This window comes from Cygnus olor, chromosome 2 (genome assembly GCF_009769625.2).
Source record: "Cygnus olor isolate bCygOlo1 chromosome 2, bCygOlo1.pri.v2, whole genome shotgun sequence".
Classification (NCBI taxonomy): domain Eukaryota; kingdom Metazoa; phylum Chordata; class Aves; order Anseriformes; family Anatidae; genus Cygnus; species Cygnus olor.
The window spans coordinates 148,630,731-148,657,325 of NC_049170.1; the positions used below are offsets into that span (position 1 = coordinate 148,630,731).

The window sequence follows — 26,595 nt, forward strand, 5'->3', positions numbered from 1 at the left end:
CCATCCCATCCTATCAGAGGGGGGGGGGAAATCACCCTCCTGTTCCCTATTTCCCCCTATCAACAAAGCGGGGCCGGGCCGTACCATGAGCGCGGCTCCCCCTCCCTCCGCCGTTTGGCGGCCGTTTGGGGGGAGCCCGGAGGATGCCGAGCCGGGAGCTGGGCGGCCGCAGCCAGGGCCCGCTGTGGGCCCGCGGGCCCGGCCCGGCGGCGGGCGGCGGCGGGTAACGGCCGCTGGGGCTGCCGGGGGGGGGGCTGAGGGGGCGGGGGGGGGGGGGGCCGGGGGCAGCGCCGAGGGGCAGCTCCCCGGTGGGTTATGGGGGGGGGGGGGGTGGAGTTAAATTAAATTAAGTTAAATTAAATTAAATTACATCAAATTAAATTAAGTCGCTCTGAAGGCAGGCAGGAGGCCCGGTGGGTGGGCTGCAGGCGTCCAGGCCTGGTCTGGGCGGCCCCTCTGGTTTCTAAGTTGGGCCTGCCCGGTGAGGGGCCCCCAGAGGGGACCTTTCCCCCTGAGTTCCTCCTGAACTATCCCTGAGTCCCTCCGGAATTCTCCCGGAATTCCTCCAGAACTATCCCTGAACTGTCCCCGAATCCCTCCTGAACTATCCCTGAATTCTTCCTGAATTTCTCCTGGGCTATCTTGAATCCCTCCTGAATTCTCCCTGAATTATTCCCTGGTTTTGCGACCCGCCTGGGGCATTTGGGTGAGCCAGCACCCGGTCCCCCCCCCAGATGTTAAAACATTAAAACAGGAGAAATAACTTCACTGGACTCCGCCTGTCACTGTATCAGTGTAACGGCGCTGTGAGCAATGCCTCTCACCTCGGTAATTAGGGATTTAGCAACACCGTAGTTTATAGTGGAAGTGTTCCACCGGCAGGACCAGGGATCCTTCCCCTGTACTCAGCTCTGGTGAGGCCGCACCTCGAGTGCTGTGTTCAGCTTTGGGCCCCTCAGTACCAGAAGGACATCGAGGCCCTGGAGCGTGCCCAGAGCAGGGCTACGAAGCTGGTGAAGGGCCTGGAGCACAAGTCCTGTGAGGAGCGGCTGAGGGAACTGGGGGTGTTTGGTCTGGAGAAGAGGAGGCTCAGGGCAGACCTTAGTGCTCCCTACAACCACCTGAAAGGAAGGTGTGGGGAGCTGGGGGTCAGCCGCTTCTCACAGGGAACCAGTGATAGGACCAGAGGGAATGGCCTCAAGTTGCGCCAGGGGAGGTTCAGGTTGGAAATGAGGAGACATTTCTTCTCAGAAAGAGCAGTCAGGCACTGGGACGGGTTGCCCAGGGAGGTGGTGGAGTCACCGTCCCTGGGGGTGTTCAAGGAGAGGTTGGACGTGGTGCTTAGGGACAGGGTTCGGTGGGTGACATTGGTGGTAGGGGGGTGGTTGGACCAGACGATCTCGGAGGGCTTTTCCAACCCTACTGATTCTGTGATTACACCTTAACCTCTGTGTAACCAGGAGTGTGAAGCGTGTAGTTGGTTGTGTGATGTTTCAGATCGTATCAGTGATACAGAACGTCACTGTGTACGTCACTGAAGTGCTAAATACAAGTACACGGGTGTTGAGGTGCTGGCCTCAGAGACGGGTGTAGATGTGAGGGTTACAAGTAATTTACTCCGAAGGCTGAACATCTCTAATGGTGCACCAGTTAAGCATGCTGAAATAGCTTATTTTATTTGAGCTTAAATGCTCAAAATAGCTTATTTGGAACCTGTGAATGTCAGAATTGTCCCGAATTTGTTTTCTGTTTGTTTTTATTTTTAACTTCCTTAAATACCAAGGGTAAATTCCCACAAGAGTTTAATTAAAAAGTGTTTGAAATACTGCCTGTCCCAAACCGAAGAGCAGTAAGAATGCTATTTTTGCATACTTGTGTGGTGTTTGACATGGGAAATCTGGGTGCAGCTCTATGAACTGGTCCCTTTATCCTACTAAGTTAATTTGGTAGCGAAGCAACTTTTGAAAGGCAGCGAACGGTGTTGAGGAAGGCCTGGGAGATGCTGTTAACTACTTTGATAAGTCCTCTCACTTCAGGGTGTTTTAGAATCAGAAGTCACACTTCGTACTTTTATGATGCTGAAGATACTAATTTATCACAAGCTGTTAATTTAAATAGCTTATTATCCTTCTAATTTCATTTTTATGGCCCTTCCCCTTTATCCCAGAAAGGAAAGGGCATAGCAAGACAAAGTGCAATAAGTTTTTATCTCTAGCGTGTACGATAGCTGCGTGGCCCTCCTGGGGTTCACTCACACTTTGTGCATACACCAGCAGTTGCATGCAGGCGCTGGCTTACGTATTCTACTCTCCTGACAACAGGTAGATACCAGGATTTTACACTGCCATGGCCACAGTGTTCTGTAAGGGCCCTGCAGTCCTTAACCAGCCTCCCATAATATTGGTTTTCCCAGCATTATCCAAGAAATCCAGGAGCAGCAGGCCTCCCAAATCTTACTGTGCTGCTTCCTGGAAAAAAACATCCATTTCTGGCTCATTCTGCACATGAGGTTCTGTTCTGCATCTGGCTTCATTTTATGCTAGCAGCGTGACGCAAGGAGAGAACGTGGGAAAGCAGTAGCTTTTGCTCTGTAGTATCTCAGATGAACAATGGTAAAGATGGCTTGCTTTGTGCTTTTGAAGACTCTGGAGAGAAGTGGTGTTAAAATGGATTCCCCTATCCCCCAACCTCTCCACGTCTAATCCAAGTTTTGTTTGTTCCTGTTTGTTTGTTTGTTTTTTAACAGTAATTCACAGCTTTTCAGTTTTCTCTAGCTTGTTTCTTTACAGTGACAACAAAGAGGCAGGTTCCTTGCTGGGCACTGAGCTGTGTTTTCAGATAGTTTGGTAGATGATACACCAGCATACAAGTTACTGTTACTCAATAATATGAATGAAAATCAGTTAACTCGGGCCCACATAAGAGGACCACGAATGGTGAATTTCGCCCTGCCTGCTTTCTTTAACATCTCCTGACTATAACTACCTTCCAACGTAGTGAATTGCTTCCTTTATTTAGTGTATTTTTAATATTAGAAATACACGTTTTTCATGGAAGATTTCTCATGGAACACCAGGAATGATTAGAATTCTAAAACCATAATCTAGGAACCTTTAAATTCTAGGTCTTGGAAAAATGCATGTTTATAAAAACAATTCTAAACAAGGTTGTTTTGCTTGCTTTCTTCACAGACTTATAGTAAATATAACTCATAGTGCCCCAGGAGCTCCTTCAAAGACGATACGGTTTCTGAATGTGGCGTTTGACAGTTCTGGAGATTCCCTCCTTGCTGGAGACCACCAAGGCAATATATATGTTTTCGACCTGAAGGGAAACAGGTAAGAATACTTATATCAAGACATCGTGATTATCCTGCTGTCTGTAACATTCAGGGACATGGAACCTGCCTGCCACAGTGCCACAGGTCTGGTTTCAACCTCAGGTTTCTGTGGCTGTGGAGATAGGTGGAGGTTTGCTCAGAGCTGAAGCTGCCAGCCAGTGTCTGATGTAGGTTTCCTGTGTCCTATTTCATTAGCGTACCTGTTCCAAAAAGATAAGAGGGTTGTAATTGTAAACCGAACAAACAGCAGTTTCACAGACCTTCTGTGATTAAAGACTACCGATGAAGATGTTCTATGACCAGTACTGATCAATTAATAATGTGAGCCATGAATTACAACAAATTAGTCCAGGTATCGTCATTTTGCAGAAGTACATTAATGTCTTTCCAGTTTCACACTACTAAATTTTACAGTATCAGCACTGATTGTTGTATTTATTATAAGTAGGTATGATTTATTTGCTCCCTTCCTTTGAGTTAATTTATTTCTTGGTGAAATACGTTGAAGCTGTTTAAGCCTTTACTTCACTTGACATAATGACTCCAAGTTTGCTAACACAATGAGGCCGTGTATTTTTAAATAGGTTCAACCTTGTTCAGCGAACAATGCAGGCGTGCACTGCTTTGGCATTTAATCTTCGCAGAAAGACAGAATTCCTGGTGGCTTTGGCAGACTATTCTGTTAAATGCTTTGATACGGGTAAGGAGAAATTTAAGGGTTTATTATCCGGATAGTTATGAAAGCCTTTATAATTTTAGTTTCAATCTCAATTTTTTGTAAATTGATTGAAGTCTTTTATGCATCTCATGCCTTGTGTTCTTACCACCACCCCCCAGAAAACAAAAAAAACACAAGTTGAGACCTGTGAGGCCTGTATGGGTTATGGTCCCGGGAGTAAATAAACCCTTCACTTTGTCAGAGCTTCTTGTTCCCACTGAGTCACACAGGCATCTGTTTAGCTGAAGGCTGGCACAGGATCACAATTATATATTTTACCTTTTGAACGCAAATCTATGTATGTTCTATTGTTTGTTTTTTTTTAGAACGAGGTATTCTATATAAAATCAAAGCAAAATCAGTCAACAATACGTTAGTTTGCAACTGAACCAGTTGTAAACTATGTTTACAGTAAAATCTGTAAACAAAGTAAGCTTATATGCTAAAAGAATTGTCAGTTGTATTGAGAACGCCAGCAGATCTGTATCGTTATTCAAAAGCAATATCTAAAATTAACTTCGCAGGCTAGCTGTGTGCCTCTGACTTGATTAGAAGTTAGATGGTGAAGGGCATTGACAGTTCATTCTTCCTAACTTAACCTGTCGAAATTGTAACTGCAATGTCTCATATCGTCTGGACTTAAGTCTTTTTAAAAAGCCATAGGAGTCACTTACCTGCGATTTGAGCGGTTCGAGGCTGATATTGTTAGTGCAGTTTTTAAAGTAACAGTGTTTCCCAAAATAAAAGAAGACTAGGAGGTAAGGTCTGAAATCCTTCTGGCTTTTCCTTTCAACCACGGTAAGACCAACCGTAGTTTTTGGATGCACTTAGAGAAATATTGCTAATTATCCCACAGTCCTGCATGTTTTTATGGCTCCGTTTCCGGATACCAAAGCATACCGAAGAATGTTTTAAAATGGAAGTGATCTTCACATAAGTCAGCGTTGGGTGAGCTACCCTTAGAGGTGTGTTAGATAATAGTCAGTGGGCCCCGTCCCCTACTTCAGAAGCCCTTCTCTGTAATCCCATGTCATCCTCCCGTGTGACAACAGCTTTGAACACTCAACTCTGTAGGCCCAGCAGCAAGTTTGGCTGTTAGGCTTCACAAGCTGCGTTCCAGCCGTTTCCCACCCTTGATGCCGTAGCAGTCGGTCAGCTGGAAGCACCCCGCGGGCAGTCAGGCAGACTGCCCCGTGTACGTGGTCTGATTGCCACAACTGCAGTTCAGTTGCTGAGGAAGGATTAGTGGTCACGCAGTCACCAGTGGGAGACAATGTAGTCAGAGAGCTATTTCCTCAGCGTGCAGAGCACAGCAGAAAAATGTTTTGGACTCTAAAAGAGTTAATGAGGTGTTGCTTTCTGACTGTACTTTTCTATAGGCATTGCCCGTTGTCATTAAACCTTTTTTCCTTGCACCTGTAAATAGCTGCGTAATCATTCACACGGATCATCCACAAGTCAAAACAAGTGGAGAACTCTAACTAGAGCGTTCAGCCTTCTGAATATTCAACTTCTAGATCCTTCTGCCGGTGTGCACATCAGATAATCTGCCCACAAGGCATGCTGAATTTACCTGATCTTAACGTTCGTGATTTCTTATGATTGATTCTTAAGCTAAATTAAACAAGCCTGTGCAGGTTGGATTTCTGTGTAGAACTGAGAATAATTTATGAAATCTGTTACTTAAACCTGTTATTTAGAGATGAAGAGGTTATGTTTCTCTGTGGTATAATAATAATCTGAAGACTGATATATTTGTTTCTTGTTTGTTGGATTGTGATGGTAAAACGGTCATACACCTGGTGTATTTAAAAGTCCCTTTCACAGCATAGTGCTGGCAATGAAGTGTGTAATAGTCATTGCACTCGGAATGACTTTCATATTCTTTATTTTCCCATCAACTCCCACAGAAACCAAGGAGCTAGTTAGCTGGATGAGAGGACATGATTCGTCAGTGTCTTCCATCTCGGTCAATGGCTCAGGCAGGTATGCCATCACTACCTCCACTGATACAGCGCAGCTCTGGGACTTGGACACCTTTCAAAGGAAAAGAAAGCTGAACGTTCGTCATTCTGTGGGTATACAGAAGGTGAGTAAAGAACAACTGCTAAAGGGCAAGCAAGCATACCTCAGCAGGAGTAATACCACATGCTAAAATCACAGTACTTGAAAATAGAGGGCAAGATGTGTGAGGAGTAGCTGAGGCCCCTTGGTTTGTTCAGCCCAGAGCAGAGCAGGCCGAGGGGAGGCCTCATGGCGGCCTGCAGCTCCCTCACGAGGGGAGCGGAGGGGCAGGCGCTGAGCTCTGCTCTCTGGGGACAGCGACAGGACCCGAGGGAATGGCATGGAGCTGGGACAGGGGAGGGTCAGGCTGGGTGTTAGGGAAAGGTTCTGCACCCAGAGGGTGGTCGGGCACTGGGACAGGCTCCCCAGGGCAGTGGTCACAGCACCGAGCTGCTGGAGTTCAAGAAGCGTTTGGACAATGCTCTCAGACACACGGTCTGATTTTGGGTCGTCCTGTGTGGAGCCAGGAGTTGGACTCAATGACCCCCATCGGTCCCTTCCAAGTCAGGATATTCTATGACTGTGATACTTTTAAAAATTCAGCAGAATCTTGCCTGCGTTCCTTGGGTGTATCTCCCTGACTGTTGGCCAGTCACATCACCCAGACCAGTGGGTGGTCAGCAGTTGCAGAGATCTGCTGGGAACATGAAAGGAACCGATGAGTATCTTTACTCAGAACTTGGTCGGCTGTGACTGTGACCAACCCAATCTAACCTGGAGGCTGGCCTTTCTTTGACCTGGGGATGGGCTCAGATGACCTTCGGAGATCAGTTCCAACGTGAATGAATTTGTGATTCTAAGGGTGTTGTTCAAAAAACAGTTTTGGGGTGATGATGGTAACTTAGTCACCACCACCTACCCCATTCAGCTGCTTATTCCACAGCTTCTCTTCCTCCTGTGCGCACGAAGCACTGAATGTAGGAGCAAACAAGCTGAGAAGTAACTCAGCAAAAAGAAATTGCTGCATTTTAGCCTAGTGGTTTCTTTGGTTTGGTTTGCTCTGCACCAATACTGGAACAACACAGGGGAGGAGAATGAGTACGTTTGTGTCAGGGAGTGGTTTAAATAGGTCTACCATCCTGTTATGCCTCTTTAAATAGGTCTGCTTGCGCCACCAAACGTCAGACTTGGGCATTTGTACTACAGAAAGCACCACTGCAGTGCCTGAGCATTGCTTGCACACGTGCTGCCCTACAGTGAATAGTCTTACCCGTACCACTTCAAACCGAAGTTCTCATCAGACTGGTCACTGAACAGCTGTGCTGATTTTGTAGAGAACGAGGATCCTCATCTGAGTGCTTTCACCCTGTACTAGGTCAGGCAGGAATTTTGTCAGCCTGAAATAGTCACCTGGCAATTACTGGAGGAGATCGTGTATACGTTTTTAGTTGCTTTATTAAAGCTGCTCTTTAGTGCACATCACTAAAATAATTGTCATGTCTTCTCTCCAAAGAAGGCTGCATTTCTTTAGTCTACAAGATCTTTATTATGGCAGCCTTTCAATGTGTAAAGGGGGCTTACAAGAAAGACAGAGGGAGACTTTTTACAAGTAGTGATAGAACAAAGGATAGGGGTTTTAAACTGAAAGAGGGTAGGTTTAGATTAGATATCAGGAAGAAATTCTTCACTCAGAGGGCGGTGAGGCCCTGGCACAGGCAGCCGGGAGAAGCTGTGGGTGCCCCATCCCTGGAGGTGTTCAAGGCCAGGCTGGATGGGGCTTTGGGCAGCCTGGTCTGGTGGGAGGTGTCCCTGCCCATGGCAGGGGGTTGGAACTGGGTGGTCTTTAAGGTCCCTTCCAACCCAAACCATTCTGTGATTTTTCTGCTGCTCATCTTTCTTTGTCTAGGCTACATGCAGGGGCTTCTCGCTGATGAATGACTCTTGGAATTTGGTAGGATCAGGATGTTACAATGCAGAAACAAACTTTTAAATCCAAGCAGTAGTGACTGCAGTTGAGTGAATAAATCACTGTTTGGGAAGCAAGAGCCTGCAATTTTGGTTTGGCTCTACAATTCCTGATAGGACTTCATGCAAGTAATCCATCTTATCTGGATTTCATTTTGGTGTCTCTAGAATAGAGATAATGCTGTTTACTCCTATGCCATGATTCCAGATATACAGGTAAGTGCTTTATTAAAGATCAGATTTATTATTAGACACAGCCATGACACTCATTGTCCGAAGTTGGACTCCTGCTTGCTAGTTACTTTCACACCAGTCTGTAGAGTTCTTTGTGGTACCCTTTTATTTAAGCCCAGATTGCAGTCCAAAACACACCTTCTGTTCATTTGGTATGGGACAAAGCAAAGTTAATATGACAGGCTGAGTTGCACGCTGTAAGAATGGCAGGTGGAAAAAAAAGACAAATGAGGAAGAAGAGCTAAAGAAAAAACATCTGTAATGACCATTGTCAAAGCGTTGCTGCTCATTCAACAGCTGCGTGTGACCAGCTTGTGGTATTTTTCTAGGACAAAGCAGAAAACGAGGAACTGCTCATTACTCCAGCTTGCCAGAACTTAAATAGCAACTTTAAACCCTTCGTAGGACTTCGTTTACTGTTGGAAGGAGCAACAGACTTTTTTTGATAATAGAAAGTAAGAGAAGGTGGAAATCATGTTGCTTAACTTCATCCATCTGCACGATAGGCATTTACTCTCATTTCATTGTCTAGGCTTCCTCAGTCCCTGAGGGAGAAGGGGCAGCTCGGTCTGTCTGAACAGAAATTACTGTGGTAGGTGAAATGACGTTTTCCTCACAGGTAACTTCTGCTCACTGCCAAGTGACTGAATTGGGCTGAACATCCAACTTTCAGTCACTGACATTCAGCAACATGAATCCTGTCCCATTTATCCAGATTTCAAGGCCCAGAGAAACAATTTGAATCAAAACTGTGAATTTCTTGGCACTGACTGTAAATGTCAGCTAGTGAACCCTTCAGGTAGTCAGTCCCTCAATGAACAAATAGCCAAAAACACTTGGAATTCAACCTTCAAAGTCATAGCTGTAGGGAATTAGCTGAAGCTGCCTGTGCTGCTGCTAAAGCAGAACCTCTGTCTAGGCCAGTAGTTTGTCATTCAGCAAGAATGTATCTGATGACATCCCAACATGTAAAAAATCCATTTTTTTAATCAAAAGGAATTGCACATAAACAATACACCCGTTCAGAATAATAAAAAATATATTTACAAGCTTTTTGATTTTATTTGCTTTCATGGCAAACTCTGCATTTCATAGTTGCAGAATACACTGCTAAACTTTCTACAATATTTATAACATTTAATAATTGTATGTAAAATTAAGGAGCTTAGGTCTGAAGGTTAGTGCTTCATACAATACATTTGCAAGTTGAAAGCTGAAGTTAGTTTGTAGAAGATGCAGCAAGCTCTTCAAAACCCTCCAGTGCTCAGTGAGCAGTTCTGGCTCCTGACTCCCATCCTTTGCTGCTGCTGGGTGCATTTTCCCAGTACGTGTGTTATACCCTCTCTGACGTTCATCAGAACCCTCCATAAGACAGTCACAACAATAACCCGGGTAAAGATTTGTGTCATTTTGGTGAGTTAAACTGGCTTAGCAAAAGGTACAACAAGTTCTGAACCAGTGCAAGGGAGAGCATGGCAGACTTGTCTGTTACAGGAGAAAGGATCCCGCTGTGGGATCAAAGCCTTGCACTGCAGCTGCATTACAGAGTTACCAAAATATCCATACTGTCACGTTTTTTTTTGCTCTGTTCTGTTCTGCCATTCACTTTGGTCCAATGTAAAAGGTAATTCCTTGACAATGTCATTCCATTTTTTTCTTTTTCATATTCTTTCAGGTTTTTTTTCTTCCACTGAGTAACACCATCCTCAGCTGTTTCAGAGATAATTCTGTTTTTGCATGGGAATTCGATACTCTGCACTGTAAATACCAGTTGCCAACTGCAGTAGAAGGTTCTACATTACTTTACAAGAGCTTTGCAGTTACCAGGTAAATTGCTATTTTAAACATTCTAAAGACAAACTACAAAAACTAATATTAAAACAGCTTTTCTTTTCTTATTTGTCATGTTTTATGGAAGCATTGAGCTATATGCTATGATAAGCTTTTGAAATCTGCTACAACTGACACTTGCAGCAAGGATCAATAGCAGTTTTTATTATAGTCCCATAGTAGTTGAAATAAAGTAATTTAATTTAATGACCACTAAAATAAAGTTCATCCATTACGAAAGCAATTTTATTATTTAGGAGCTATTTTGTTCTTTCAGTAGAGTATGACAGGAATAATGACAGATTCCCAAGTGATTTGAGGGCATAGAAAGAAATGTATGATCTCTGTAGCTAATACTAGCTTAAGTTACAGTATTCTGATGAATACTGAGAAACTTTGTCTCCGCTGTGATCCAGAGATGGCCGGATTTTTGTAGCTGGTGGAAAATCAAATCATCTTCACTTATGGTGTTTAGAATCAAAGCAGCTGATAAAAATAATCCAGATGCCTACAAAAGTACGAGCTGTTCGCCATCTGGAATTCCTCCCGGACAGTTTTGATGGGGGCTCCAATCAGGTCAGTTTTAATAAATAAATAAATAAATAAAACTTGAGGGGGGATGTTTGGTTACTCAAGGCAACACAAGTACTTTAAGGGCTTTTTGGGGACAGTGGGGAGATGGGCCCATACCATACAAGAGGAAAGCTACAGTGCTGAATGTTTGTTCAGTTGCTCTTACAGTTTAATGGAATGTCAGTCCTTAATTTAGTATTCCTCTTTGGTTTACATTGACAGCATTACTGATGAATCCTTTTAACTTATAGGTCCTTGGAGTATTAAGTCAAGATAATATTATGAGATTTATCAATATAGAAACATGCAAACTGCTTTTTGCCATTGGGAGTCATGAAGAGGGAATTAGCACAGCAGCGATTAGCCCCAATGGACGGTATATTGCATCAGTAATGGAAAATGGTAGTGTCAATTTATACAGTGTCCAAGCTTTGACTCAGGAAGCAAATAAGGTACGGTACATTTCTCATAACTGCAGTAAATCCTATTAAAGGTGACACTTGTCCACGTAACTTTTGTATCAGCAGTAGTTTGCTGATGTATCATTGGCTTAGAAGTGTGGCAGTGTCATATTTAACACTACAAATACAGAAAAAGTGGCTTGTTGGGTTCCCTTCATTGTTATTCCAGCCTGTCAGGTAATGTGATGTTTTCAAAGTGCATCATTGTGTTTCTGGTTTTGGGAGGAGGGGGAGATGGCATTTCTTTCTACAGTGATTTATATGGACCAATTTTACTTTGCAATGACATTTGGGGGGAGATGGAAACAGCACAATTGTGCTGCTTCTGTTCCATTTCCTACCAGGAAGTGCTTTGCAACTAATGCTCTCTTAAACTGCAGGCATGAATGGTCTTTTTGTTACTGTGATTTTGTTCTTCTTGCTGTGTTATTGGATACCAGCATCCATCATTATGGCACAATCATACTCCTAATCCTTCCTAAATAACAAACATTCTAAATACCAGTTCTTATTTTATTAAAGTAATTTATTAATGGGAGTCAGGTTTCTAAATCCAGAATTCCATATATCTTTAATCACCACGTCTTTGAAGTAAACAGTAACCAGCTTTGGATAATGAAGGAGTTGGAGCTGAGGAAGGATGTGTAAAGATGTCACACATGCATTCCATTTGCACTTTTGCTGCCGGGTTGACATGAACTGGGATATCCACTTTGTTCCTTGCTTTCCCAATCTCCAAAACTGAATTAATGCCTACCTGACACTGATGATTAATTTATAAGTTTGTAAAGGTCTCTTGTGTTCCTTCTAACAGGTGCTATAGAAATGCAAAGTATTTTAGTAACATTGAGAAACATACTAAAATAAATAACCAGAATGCTACCTGGTACGCATTTATACTATCCCAATTGTATCTTAGTGTTTACTAAACAAGGCAATAACATGATGTTTGATTTGACGTTTGGAAGCTACATAAACATTCTCACAGTACTTCTTGCTAGTTTATTACTGCAGCTTAATTCTCTGGCATACGTGTTCAGGAGTATACAGACCATATATATTTGTTTCTGTTATAAATGTGGCTCTCTTCTTCATGGTATGGCCATCAAGCTCAAGGATGTAGCATATAAAATAGTTAACATTAAATTATAGTGTGATTTATTCGGTCTTACAAAATGTTAACCAAGTTATTTTTGCTTAATATTAGCCTCCACCACCCCAGTTCAAAGTAGTGGAGGATTGGCCCAAGTGCAAGTCAGAGGCAAATAAGCTGACGATGAAAGTGACTTCAGGAAGGTCAGAGCGGCCTTGGAAATCCAAAGGAAACAAAATTCAAACCAGACTGCTGAAAGTGCAAGCAAACACATCACTTGAAAATAAAGAGGTAGGAAGAAATTGCAAATGTTTTGTTCTCCAGTCTGCAGCATTTAAATTTCATTGCAAAAAGAAAAAAAAAAGCCATTTACTTTTTGAGAATAAGTTCAGGCATTGATTCATTTGGACATTTGAGCAGAGTTAAGGGAGTTTTACACCATTTCTGCTCGCTGTTCAGCCTGTATTATGTGACACAGCCAGAGCTACCATTCCTCCAGTCAGGTTTGGGTACCTCTGAAGTTGTTCAGGCAACTTGTGACGCATTTGCTTATTTGGCAGATCTGATCTGCTTCCCTGCTAGCAAACTGCACTTCTAAGATGTCTGCCTAGAAGCTATTTCATTCTTCGGAATTGTTCAGATGATGCGTTATCGGTACATTTGTTTCCCTTCCCTCATCATTGTGCTGCCTTCTCTTTATGTCTTTATCTTGAGTCTGATATATATATATAGTCATATATGCAAATATATATATATATATACACACACATATAGATATTTTCTCCTGTAACATTCATCAGAACATAATCCATTTCTTATGTAAATATTCTTTGGTTGACCATATCCATCATTTATTTATATATAGTTTAGTCAGTCAGGGTCTGTCTGCTTTTGCTGGAAATCAGTGTCAGCTGTTGGATTTCAGCAGGAGATGAATGATCTTTTGAATGATCTTTGTTGTTGAAATACCTGGGATAAAGTAGCTGTACACATTATAGTTTTTCTTTAATGTTATGCTAAGAGCTTCATTATTTAGCTACTGTGCAAGGAAAGAGGTAAAGAACAAGAAATCCTTAGATTTATCGTTGATTCCCTGTTTTGTAGAATGAATTGCCAGGTGGATTAAATAAGAAACGTCTACAGGCTTTGTTGAAAGGATACGGCGAATATCCAGCAAAATACAGGTATGTTTGTGTGCATGTTCATGCTTGCACTAAATCAATTTGCGTGTGTTTACTGGCCTATGAAAGAGAAGCTGCTTGACTAAGTCTCCATTTTAATTACAGGATGTTTGTTTGGCGTTCCTTATTACAACTTCCTGAAAACCACTTAGCATTCAGTAGCCTAATAGATAAGGGTACCCACAGTGCGTTTGTGAATATTCAGAATGAGTATCCGATCAAAAGCAGGAAACTGCTGAGAGTTTTACAGAGGTAAAATGTATATTTATATCTACTTAAATATTATAGCTTTATATTTTCATATATTGATCTGAAGTGTACGCAGTAGCTGGAATCAGCTTGAAGGAAAAGTCTAAAATGAAATAGCAGTGCCCTGATGCGTTTTTGTTTTTCTAACCGGTATAATCCTGCATCTAGTTTGAATTTCACATGATAGCATGATACATGATACATTTTACATGATAGTATGATCGTTCTAAAATGCATTTGTTTGGTTTGGGACCAATGTTTTCTACACCTTTTCTTGCCTTTACATACAGGACGTTATCAGCTCTAGCTCACTGGTCTGCTATCTTTGGTGAGACGCCTTATATTCCTTTGCTAGCATTCCCATTTGTAAAATTATTCCAGAACAACCAGCTGATCTGCTTTGAAGTTGTTGCTACAGTAGTAGGTAGGTAAGCAACGATTTTCAGAAGTCAAATATGATGCAACATGTTTAAGCTTTCCCATGCAAAAGAGTTTTTCCTGATGAAATGAATGAAGTGCTTTCCTAAGATGTCACCAGACTCTCTTTTAAAGGTATTGCCAGGAATTAATATGTAGCACTGCGCGTTTAAAACCAAAACCTGTTTTTAAATCAGAGCAAGATACTAGACTTCCTTTTGCAGTATTTGTAGCAAAACCAAGCAGTTTTACAGCATTTGTAAAGTCTAATCATGAAAAATGAATGTATCTTGCATAATTGCATCATATTTAATAACTAAAATCTGTATCTGAGACATGGGAAAAGTAGTCAAGCCCACCCCAATCAAAGGGGAATGATCTCTTTTAAAGTTTTACTGTGTTTAGCTGTCCTAAACACGTGGTACCTCAAAATTAGACATTTGGCTGAAAGCTCTCTATGGCTGTCTTCTGAAAAAACATACTAAATTAAAGTGCACTACACTTAAATTAGTTGCTGCAGCTGCTTCTAAATCTGCAGAAGATAAGTATTGCCAAGCATCCATACACACTTTGCAAACACATGCTGTTAGTGAATAAGTACCCAAGTTTACCAAAATTATTCTTAGTATGTTAAAAATTACTTGATCCAGGCTGTAGCTTGATGAGACAGAAAAACTGGCTTAAGTATTCCCATCTGCCCCCAACCACCTAGCCACACAGCCCACAGACTCGTTTCATTTTATCTTTGAGCCAGATTAGTTTCCCAAGCTGGTTCACAGCGTGCTGACACACTCATGCCAGTGCAGCTGGAGGAGCAGCGTACTGTGGAAATGGTGTAGGAATAAATGGTAGGAGAGATAGGAATGCCTTAAATAGACTTCGCTTAAAACTTCCTCTTAAATTCACGTATAAACAAACCTTAAGGTTGTCAAGAGTCTTCCTCTCTGGATTACAATGGATTGTGTTTTGTTTTGTTTCTTCTTTAGTTAATTTTTGTCAGCACTGGTTTGAGTATTTTCCCAATCCTCCAGTTAATGTCCTTAGTATGATGGAAAATATTTTAGCACATCATGACAAAGAACTACTTCAGCATTTTATAAAATACAACGTGACCTCACAGGTAACATTCTAGCCTACATTTGTATGTGAAATGTCATTGCAGTAAATGATAGATAGTACACTAGTGTTTTATTTTGACATAATTCTTTTATTGAAGGAGTTTTCATTAAATAATAGTGAATGATATAGGAGTATAAAGAATATATCATTGCTTTCCTGCAACTTTTCTTTTTTGCATAGTCATAAATCTCATGTATATGCTATTGTAGTTCTTAGAGATCCTTCCCTTTCAAGTGTACAGTGCTTGAAAATCTACTGGCCAAATTATAAATGTATTTTTACTTTCTTTTTTTTTATTTATTTCAACGTAGGTGTGACGAATGAATTTTGTAAGTAAGGCAAAACCATAATTATACATGTTTATCATTAAGGACGATTTTAGCTTCACAAAGCTAAACACATCCAGGGAATTAAGAAAATTATGTATATTTACCCCATATTCATTTTGAATATTTGTAGTGAGGAATAAAGTGTATCTTCAAATATTCTGGTTTAGTTCCTGTTTCTTTCATAAATGATTAGACTCGTGGTATAAGGCAAGAAAATTTTATATTATTTCTATGAAAGAAACAGTAAAATTCTACTAATGGATTGTTTTTTCAATTTTCCCAAATGATGTAGGTTTATGCCTGGCCTCTTCTAGAAACCCTGTTCTCTGAGGTTCTAACAAGAGAAGAATGGCTCAAAGTCTTTGATAATATCTTCTCTAACCATCCTTCATACTTCCTAATGATTGTTGTTGCCTATATTGTATGTTCCAGAGCTCCATTGCTTCACTGTAATCAAAGACAGGATTTTGAGGTAAACGTTTTTTTTGAAGTCAGTCACCTGAAGGTGTAGCTACAGAGAAGTGTGAAACACCATTATCTGTTGTTACGGAGTTTTGAAGGAGGTGTTTCAGTTCCATATTAATGTATTATTACATTTCTGAGCAACATCATCTAGTACCTGACAAATGTACATAAATGAATAAAACATTGAGCAATTTCCTGCAGTTTCATGCAACAAGATCTCTAGAAGCTTCCATAAACTTTCTAATGCCACTAAAAGTTATTTAGTAAATGGCAACGGTTCATCAACCACAAAATAATTCTGCCTTTTATTTGGAGTTCTAAATTGATTTCTGTGTGTGGAGACAAAAGACAGTAATTCTGTCATGTTGTTTCATTATTTTGCTTTCAGATTTATGAAGTCAGGCAATATTATTTGATGTTCTCTGATGCTAAGCTAAAATGTTTTCTTATGTTTAGCTTTACAAGGGAGGAGGAGGATTTTTTTACATGAAAACATCTCTGTAGACAAAGGATTCCACCTTGAAAATGTGCTTGTGAGCAATTTGACAAGTATCAGACAACATTATTGCTACATTCTTTCAATAACTAACTGAAAGACTTTCTTGGTGAAGATCTTTGATGGGAAGAACAGTCCTGCTAGAAGAGGAACTTCTGTGGTTCATGTTTAAACACTAAAAGTTGAGTGAGGTCTATCCAGTGGTAGGAGTGCCTTTTTGAGCAGTTTACACTCTTACATCACACTTAGGTTCCTAAATCTCTTCACAGCTGTCATTGGAAGGAAAGAAAACAAACCCAAGTATACTTCTAGAAATTGAAGACGTTTGGGCCAAGTCACTTGAGCCCATGATACTTTACTAATCAGTAGGGCCAACTTAATCACTTTTTTAATCAACGTTTGGGATATAGAGCTTGCTAATTTACCTAATTATTCCTACATAAGTATATTAAAAACTTGCTTAATCTTTTGTAGAATGTAAATGGAAACATGTCTCTTACAGTATTTCTTTCATCATCGTAACAACCTGGACATTAACGTTGTGATTAAAGAAGCTTATCATTTTATGGAGGCTACACCACCAGATATCCATCCACAACGTGTGCTTGATGACTTCGTACCACTTACAAAAGGACAGTACCCTGTATTTAATAAATATCCCAAGTTCATTGTGGATTATCAAACTCAGGAATGGGAGAGGATCAGACAGGATGAAATTGAATACTTAAGAGAGAGGTATTTAATGGGAAAGTTGAAGATGGTGTCAAACAGGTGGACGCAATTCCCTTTTTCTGTTATGTTATGTATGCTTGAGAATAGAGAGGCAATACGTTTTAAAAAATTGGGGAAGATAACTTTAACATTCAAATAGTTACTTGGCTTGACGCGTTTTTTAAGTTAAATTTGCGGTCTAAATACTGGGCTGCCAGTCCTCAAAGTTGAAAGCTTAGAAGTCAGAACCTAAACTTTTGTTAATGTCACGTCCAACTTTTTGTGAAGGGCCAGGAATTCCGAGCTTGCAGTTGAAATCAGTGGGAACCATGATTTCAAGAGACATTTAGAAACCATTTTTGGTTAAGAATGTGAAGATGTCTGCATTTGTCTGAAATGCCCTGTTTATAAAAGTTAGCACTGTAGCTCTTTCTCATCTCTCTCTCATCTTTCTCACTCTTTTTTAGTACATAAAGGGGATGTCATAGTCTCATGAATCACATTTCAGTTATTGATTTCAAAGTAATCAAGTAATTTCTTGGTACTTGTCATGATATAAGAACACATGGTCTCCTTCCATTTAGACAGTTAATGCATGAGTTAGAAGCTAAAGCACAGGAACGGAAGGCAGAAGATGAAGCTTGGTATCGAAAGCAGGAATTGCTTCGAGAAGCTGAAGAACAAAGGCGAAAAATGCTTCTGGAAGAAGAAAAGAAGCTGGCAGAACAGAGGCAAAGGTATTATAATATAAGAAACATTAGGGGCCTGGCTACAGTATCCTGCTATTACATTTTTAACCATGAGTAAAGGAGAAATGGCCACTAATTTGTATAGATTGAAATGTGGGAAAGCAGTGTGGTCTGGTGGGTCAGATTTTGGTGTGGGAATGAAGAGATCTGGGTTGTATTACTGCCATGCTCAAGGGAATACAGCGGATCAGAGGCCAAGACACTTCATATTTTTGTCTCAGCTCCCAGCCTTTTCTCTGGTCTCTTCAGATTGCGAATGCTCTTGGGCAGCCAATCGCTCTTTGTTTGCACGCTGAGACTTCAGGCTGTGGGCAGACTTAAACTGCAAATCCAAGAGTCATTTACAGTCTCAGAGTACTGATGCTATACTGTACACGTTCTTGTATTTCCAGTGGATTTAGAAAAATGAATGCTTTATTTTTCAGTTGCTGAGTAAAGAGTTGAGATAGTACCAAAGTCATTCCGTAGTTCATACGTTTTGCGATGGTGAAGGTTTGAGAATTTCAATGTCTCCACAGGTTTTTAGATCAACTAAAAGTGATACTTGGCTTAAACTTCTGTAACCTACAACGTAGGCTTGTATTTAAAAAGTGAGCAGTGGGATTTTCTTTGCCAAGTAATTCTTGCATTTGTGGTTTTGTTCCTTGAAAGAGTTTGATATTTTGCAAATAAACATAGGACTAATTTTGTGCTGAAAGAGGTACCAGGACACTGGCAATTATTCTAAGGAATAGTTTCCAGCTCTGGATCATTACAATACTAAACTGGTGCTTATTAACGTACAACAGAAACAGAGCACAGGGTTTCAAAGCTTAATTGGGAGAGATTGCCATTAGAGGATGTCTGTGTGTCTCTGAATTTAATTTCGTCTCGTAAATGAAAACTGGGCAGTTGACAAGAATGAAAGCAACTTCCCTAAGCTTTACAAGTTAGAGATTAGCTCCTAGTAACTGATGGGTGACCGTGGTGCAAGCTTGTGCTCTTTGTTACTGACCTTTTATAAAAGGTCATAAAAGTTCCCATGTTTCTGTTTATTTTGTCTTTTGAAGACTAGCTGCTGTGAAAAGAGAACTGAAAGTAAAGGAACTACAATTTCTAGATGCTTCAAGAAGGCGTTTTCTGAAATATCAGCAAGATCAGCGCCAAATGGAACTGAAACGTCTTGATGATGAAATTGCTAGAAAAGCTGAGTATTGCTCAAGCAATTATTTTCTCGAAGGTTTATTCAGAGAAATAACCAAGAAAAAATGTAGAACTAAAATTTCAGTTCATATACTGTGATTTGTGAGCCCAAAAGTGTATTTAGCATGAGGTGATAAATGCATAATTTAGGGCAATTTTAACTGGCAAAACTCCTGGGAAAAGCCAGATTTATCTGTATACCAACAGTGCTGAAAAAGGTAATGAGCTCCTTAAAGGACTAGTCAATTAACAGTAGTCTGTGGGCTGTATTCAGGCTGCAAATTAACTCTGCCATTGATTGAGAGGCTCTGAAACAGCCTTTGGCCAAGCCTGGCTCTGCTCCTACAGGGTTACTAGCTCAAGCACGACATCATGCAGACGCAGAGTGGAGCACGAGCTTTAGAACCTCATGGGCATGAACCGAGTCTTTGCAGAGCCATTCCTTGCAGCTCAGCACCACGCTTTGCTGACTCAGGGAACTGTCAGTTTCTTTTTTGCAGCTCAACACAGGTGGCCACTTTCATATCTCTACTGTCCTCCACAGGATTTAGAGACCTTTTATTCACTTTGGAGCTGCATCTTACAGATTACTAGCACTAGATCAAGCCTGACATTTCCCTAATGTGTGACCGGATGCAAAACTATTCCTGTGCCTCTTTGCCTCTTCTCTCCCTTGCCCTGTACTTTTGATCTTCAGTATTTTCCATTGTTCGTCATATAACAGAAAGTTAACTAGAACTTAGAAGTAGGATGCTGCTTCTGGTTTTGGACATTTTTCTTGATATTATTTTTTAAATGGAGAAGATTTTTTTCCTTTGCACTGTTTTCATGTGCTTCTCTTCTCCTGAAGGCATCCATAAGAGAACAAGAAACAGCTGCTACTGTTCAAGATGTAGAAGTACGACAGATGGAACTTGAATCGCAAAGACAGCTTTTTGAACAGGTAACTGTTAGGGAACTGTGCAGATGTTTATATTTAATGGTTCTTCCTATGCAGTTCTCAGATTTGGTTGTGTTAATTCAACCAGACAATATGAGGAAAAATTGAGATGATTTTTTTTCCCTTTTTTAATACCCTTTTTAGAATAAACCCTATGATAATAAAAGCAGTAGTAGTACTCACTGTTATCCATTTTTCTGGGAGAAAATGCCTGTATCCTCCCCATTTTATTTTTCTTCTGAGCAGAGGTGTCATTCGGTTGATGCAGGCTTTATCTGTATACTCAGCTGGCTGAGAGAAGCGAGAAACATGTAAATAAGAAAAAAAGTCTATAACAATATGTTCCTCATCCCCAAAACTCCCACCTTTTCATCTGTGGTATCCAGATATATCTCCATTTTCTGAAGGGAACAGTGTGACAGATTGATGTAGTGGATGAAAGAATGTCTCATTGCCAGCAACACCATTAAGCAAAAAGGAGTGGATGGTTTGTGGGGAAGGTGCAGTTCCTTCCTCAAATGCCTTACATTGTAATCCAGAAAGATCATTGTTTAGTATTAAAGGTTTTTATTTTGAATACTTAATTTTTTGTATTAAGTATTTGTTCAAATGCAAAGTTAAATATGAGTTAATAAAAATGGTTGACAAGGCTGCCAGTCAAAGACTTAGTAATGTGTGTTTGACTTCTTAAAGCTTTTGGCCATGGACTTTTTATAATTTGTGCTGACCATAACTGGGCTAAATTTCTTTTAGCATTTATTTGTTAAATACACAGCCAGCTGTACTGTGGCTACAAAGCACAAACCGGGGTAGGATCACTGGTGTTCCAGTACATGAAAAGTCAGCTGTTTAAGGGAATTAATTCTACAGTGACCATCCTCTTTAGGCTAGAAAGGTACTAATTATTTAACTAACCAAGGATATACGCCCACAAGAGCCTGTACAGGCAGGCTTTCACTGCCCGTGCCCTGAACTGTTTTACTGCTGTCAGCAAGGGTCTATATTCAATCTCTGAAGGCTTGTTGAGAGGCAGTGTATGTTAACTGTGCTTCAGTACCCTGCTGGCGCAGCTCAACGGATTCTAGCAGGACTGGGAGGGGATTGTGCCTTCTTCAGAAAACTGTAGATGCGCCCCGATGAATGTGAAGAAAAGTTGTTAAGAGTTAAGATTATCTTTCTAGATCTAATGCTGATTTGTACTATTTTGACAAATCATCTCTGCATTCAATCTGCAGATGCGTTTATTTTAAATCCCTGTGCTATGAAGCATGATTTATATTTGTGAAGCATTCTGAGGTTTTGGCTAAGATATGCCATGAAAATGGAGAATATTTTCATGATTAATCTTACTGATTTGTGTTGGAATTCTGCTTTCATGCTCCATTGTAATCCATGGAACGGAATTACATCGGTATAAACCTGGGAGATCACTGTGCTGACTCAGGCTTTGCATAATTCCGAGTGGGTAAAACAGCAGGGAGTATCACTTTCTTGAACAGATATTGTAGGTTATGATATGCAGTGGGATGAGATGTGTGGATATATTCAAATACTAGTTTAATGAAGTTTTAATAAATGTTAAAGAGAGAATTACCAAAGTGGGTTAGTAGCTTAGCAACAATAATTTATGCTGGTGTGTTTGGCAGCATCTTATCAAAGATCAAGAGAGCTCCACACGGGAAATGAAAGAAGAGATAGATGCCAGTCGAAGAAAGGCAGATCTCGAAGATCACGTTGTTCAACGATTGATGGAAACAGATCGAGAAGAAAAACAGAAAGCTCAGATGGTAAGATGATTGGATTTTAACATGAATTTGGGAAAGTTAGTGTGTTAACTAGTACAAGTGGTACTAGTTAATAGCATTTTAATTGCAATTAGCTAGTACGAGTTAACGTGAAAATATTTGAAGGAAATCTAGTTTCTAGTTACCTGTAGTAATAGATCATGATGGCATGCTAAAAGTTTGGACATTTTCAAAAATCTGACTGAAGTGTCCAAGCAGCTATATAATACTGAAATTGTCTGGGACTGCCATGAGTATTAATTTTCCTTCACTTTCCAGAACTTAAAAGGAATATAAGACTCAAAAGTGCTCTTCAGAGTAAGTTCCTCCTGTTAAGGAACATGTTTTGTTTGTAACCATAATAAAACAAAAGTAAGCCACAAAGGAACTTTCAGTTGATAGTACTTGGCAGGAAATTCAACTGTAGAAGCTGTCTTCCTGATCACAGTAATGAATGTGTATGGCTTGGCATTAGGAATTGTTCAGATTTTCAAGCTCAGAACTTGTAACTGCACAGTTGGAAAAATAGTTGCAGCTAACCCACTACCCATATGCTTGGCATCTGCATTTATATTTTGTCTAGAAATAAACATATGGGTCTGAATTTTTGTAAACAGCCTTCAATTTTTGGAAGCAGATGGGTGTGGGTGGAAGTATTGGCATTCAGGTATCGCTCTTATGTTCAGAGCACCTGGAAATGATATGTAATCCATGGTAGGAAAGCAAAATCCCCAAAATCGTGGAGTGAGCTTATGTCTCATTTAAAAGGCCCTGGGGGAGAGAAAGAATATCAAGGGTGTAAAAGAAGCAGAAAACAACCCTGTCAGATGTGACAGCTTGCTGTAATGAATGGGGGAGTGGCACTGCAGGTGCAGTCCCCTACTAGGGACGTCTAACGGCAATGCTGCAGGACACACGAGTTTGACAGCAAAAGATCTTTCTTTGTCTGTATGTAAGGCTGTGTACTTGAAATAAAGTAAGTGGATTCCTGGTAAGAAAGATGTTTTGTTTAGGTAGCTGAAGAAAATTTAGCCAAAGCACAGCAGAAATGCATTGAGGTCGACTGGAGGTTGCAGGCACTGCACAAACTAAGGCACGACGATCAGGACCGTGAGAAGCGTTATGAAGAGATAGCCAAGCTCCTTCACGACAACAGGGTAAAAGAAGCCGAACTGCTGAAGGCCATGAGAGAGGCAGAAGAAAAAAAGGTATTTGCGTTATTTCTTTTCTTAAGGGGGACTGGCACAAATGTAACTGTCTTTTGCCCATAACGTAGTATGGCATAAAACTGAAAAATATTGAATAAGAACTGTTTTGAATAAGAACAGTTTCAACCAGAAGTTTCTGAAAGCACTAGAGCAAATTAATGAGGATATTTTAGGTTTAGGAAAGCATATTCCTAATTGTGTAAGTTTCTCATTTTTTTCTCTAACTCAAGACTCTTAACCTTTCGTCAGGTGTTTGAAGGAGAAAATTTTCAAACAGGAAGCATTCAGTCGGTGTAATAACATACCTTTTGATTTAAGGATGAAGTGTAGTCTGTAATAACCCAGATGGTTTTGCTTGTTGCCTTTTCCCTGTAATACATCTGTCGAAGATGCACTTAATATCTCTGTTGCACAGTGGGAAGAAGTTATACAGAAAAAAGCACAACTGGAGGAAGAGCAGAAGGCTGCTGGTGCTGCACATGAACACAGGAAGCAGTTTTTAGAAGACAAAATGAACGATGCGTTAGATTTGGCTGAAAAGCTGCAAAGAGAGGATGGCTTTTTCGGTGAGTTTAGAGAAAATGCAGTTCTCCTGGGTATCAGTCATGAAGGCCTGGACTCATCAACTGAATACAAACAAAGTATCTAACGTTAGAGATAAAGTTCTTTATATAAGCACTGTTTGGCAGTATTCTTTCATGTAACTGATATGTAAGGCCAGACTTGGAAAGGAACTTCAGTTTGATATCCATCAGATGCAGCAACATAAATGATCCATTAAATTACTTGACTCTTGAGTGTAGGTGGGATTCTGTTTCCCAGCACTTCCCTCATGCACCCCCAAAACTGAGGATACTTTTTCTCCCAGTACGTTATTTTGTATTGTTTGTTGGGAGGGCAGATAAACAGAAAACGTAGGATAGTTTACACTGATTTTTCATCAGATTGGAAACCTCAGCCGGTAATTTTCTGTTTGCCTAGACGATACCTGCTGCTTGGGTTGCCTGTGATAGAGGCAGAGATATTTTTCATATGGATGAAAACAGTTTCACCAAAGGTTATGTGGGAGTCTGTCATCAAGCATTTATATCTTTCAGACCGTCCCACTGACATCAGTCTTGCCTCCAACCTGATCAGTACCGTTCCAGCCTAACTGTAATTCCAATCACGTGATGAGCTGGCAGCATTAAGTTCCCCAGCTGTTTTCATACAGTTAAAGAACACAAGATGGAGTACAAACTCTCATTTTCTCTCCTTTCCTTTGTTCCCATAATGTCATCTTCATGCTAATATATTTCTTTCTTTCACAAGGTAGGATTTTCCAAATCCCTGTGATTTCATAAACAGTGTCCTCTTGTAGGCTGCCATCAGAAGGGACACTTTTCCTCCTTCTTCCTGTGCCAGACACATGTTCCCATACCCTCTTGCATCAGGTCTGTTATTCCTAGGCTACACGACAGGCTAGAACAGCTTGCTTATTCGACTGCACGTTAGTCCTTACTTTCCAGGACTAGAACTTCAGTCACATCTGATCTAACTTTGCACCACAGTGTTGAGCTCCAGAGCCAGCACAGAGGCAGTGCTGTGACCAGGAGCGAAGGAAAGGATGGGAACGGCATTTTTGGTAGGAGCACAGGCTTATGTCAGCTTAAACCAATCATAAACTCTCATCCCTTAGAAATCCTCTGTCAAATAACCTAAAGAAAAGCAAACTCACTACCAACAAGTGACTTTGCCAAGTGTTTGTTCACAGAGGAAAAAAAAAAAAAAAAAAGGTATTTGTGTCCTTCCAGGACTGGTCACTACATCCTTCTGAAATGCTGCATTGGGGTGGGTTTGCAGATATTTATCTTATTCTTCCATCTCCTCACACACACACAAGATTAGCGATTAGTATTAAGACTGGATGATTAGTATTGCTTTCGGCAAAGTTTTTCCGACTTTGCCCTAATTTGCCTGATGGTTTTAATATTGAGTAATTTGCAACTGTAAGTTATTAAAATGGGTGTCTCCTTCTAAAACTGCAAGTACAAGTCGACGTATTCCACATGAACTTAGTGGCCCATTTGTTAGAAGATTAATTATATAGGAAGAAACAGCACATGTGGAACTGTCATTAGTTAAAATGAAGTGCAGTGATGCATGCCTTTGACCCGTAGACTGAAAATGTTGACTTCAGATTCTGAGGAAATTCTACTTGGCATTAGTAGGAGTGAGTTCCTTCCAGTTTTGCTTCCTGCAGAAAAACTGTTTCACCTCAAGCAAGAAAAATTCGCTAGGAATTTAAACACTTAGAGTTTACAAAGACACCTTCTCTCCATTTCCCACAGAGAGGCTGCATGATTTAAAGGCTGGACGTACAGGGAGAGGGGTAGAATTCCAGCAGGTGCCAAAGTCTGGAAATGTGTGTTTGAATGATTTGTCTGCATCAGAGTCATCATCATACAGTAAGTTTCTAAGTTACAGCCCTCCTTTCCCTCACGTTTAGCTTCATATGCATTACTGGAACACCTAGATGGGTGATAGAGCCATTATTAGTCACGTAGATGTTTAGTGGATAGTAAACTAGTTTATTGTTGTATTCTACTTCACACCTTAAAAAAAAAAATCACTACCAGGAATAGCACAGGTAGGAAGTGCCTGAGGCGTGTCACGTTATGCGACTAGTCATTTTAAACCTCAGCCTAGTTTAGTCCCATTCTGACCCGATAATTTTACCTATGCTTTTTCTGTGTCTTCATAATTGTGTGATTTTGGGGATGTTGGGCATGTGTAGAACTGTCTTTCATGAAAATCCTACTGAGAGTTACAGTCAAGAACTAGTCTTCAGTAGTTTCCTGAGGGCTGTCCTAGTCAATGAAAGCACACACTTGTATCTTAGCTATAAAACTCTGCATGCAACAGGAAACATGTTTCTTTGGACCTGCCATAGCACCCCATCAACATCTGACCTTTTTGTAACAAAACTTAGTTTGCCCTGGTACCACTTTCGAAGAAAACTGTTCCTTGCTTTTGCAGGCTGTAGAGCTGTCTCAAATACAATGGTATTCAGTAATAAAATGTAGTGTTTCTCTACAGGAGTTACCTCTTTTCCAATAAACATTCATGTTATTTACTGAAAACAGTTGCAATATTAATTCTGAGTCTCTTTCATTTAAGTGTCTTCAGTTAGAAGACAAGAACTGGCATGCCAAGAGCGGGAACTGATGGCAGAAGTCAGACAGCTCAGACAAAAGCTTACTGCACGGGCTCGAATTAGACATCCTCCAACTCATCTCTCATCTACAAAGTGGACAACTTGAGATGATGTGTTCTGGACCTCAGCTGTACTTTCAGATTATCAATCAGTGAAACCCTAACTATGTGTAATGTGATTAAAGACTGATCATAGATTGTTTATTTTAAAGGCCTTTGGAAATATTTTTATATAAAAATAAAATTCTAGCTAGAAAAATGTGCAGTGTTTGTAACCTCGTTATTTTCTCAGTAATTATAATACTATTTTTACTTGTAAAATAAACTCACTTTTTACCATTGTTATTACACT

At 40.5% G+C, this 26,595-nt stretch overlaps 1 protein-coding gene across 3 annotated transcripts; it reads left to right on the plus strand.

Moving 5' to 3' along the window:
- The first annotated feature begins 59 nt into the window (after positions 1-59).
- TBC1D31 (TBC1 domain family member 31) lies at positions 60-26,592 on the plus strand. 3 transcript variants are annotated; one of them, XM_040547018.1, is made up of 22 exons: positions 60-223; positions 3,192-3,338; positions 3,925-4,040; positions 5,969-6,147; positions 9,937-10,088; positions 10,508-10,667; positions 10,916-11,116; positions 12,333-12,509; positions 13,323-13,402; positions 13,487-13,651; positions 13,939-14,072; positions 15,052-15,185; positions 15,806-15,985; positions 16,977-17,209; positions 17,770-17,922; positions 18,984-19,119; positions 19,967-20,059; positions 21,703-21,843; positions 22,854-23,048; positions 23,464-23,614; positions 25,379-25,495; positions 26,208-26,592. In XM_040547018.1, the coding sequence occupies exons 1-22, from the start codon at positions 144-146 to the stop codon at positions 26,348-26,350; spliced, it is 3,267 nt and encodes a 1,088-aa protein (XP_040402952.1). In that variant the 5' UTR covers positions 60-143; the 3' UTR covers positions 26,351-26,592. The 3 variants fall into 3 exon arrangements, with proteins under 3 accessions (XP_040402952.1, XP_040402953.1, XP_040402954.1); XM_040547019.1 differs by having other exon boundaries at positions 13,505-13,651; XM_040547020.1 differs by lacking the exon at positions 25,379-25,495.
- Positions 26,593-26,595: the final 3 nt, after the last annotated feature.

Excerpts from the sequence above, each read along its gene's own strand:
- TBC1D31 (XM_040547018.1), top strand. The coding sequence starts at position 144 with ATGCCGAGCCGGGAGCTGGGCGGCCGCAGCCAGGGCCCGCTGTGGGCC. Across the intron at positions 4,041-5,968 it reads TGTTAAATGCTTTGATACGG|AAACCAAGGAGCTAGTTAGC; the intron begins GTAAGGAGAAAT and ends CAACTCCCACAG. Across the intron at positions 10,089-10,507 it reads AAGAGCTTTGCAGTTACCAG|AGATGGCCGGATTTTTGTAG; the intron begins GTAAATTGCTAT and ends GCTGTGATCCAG.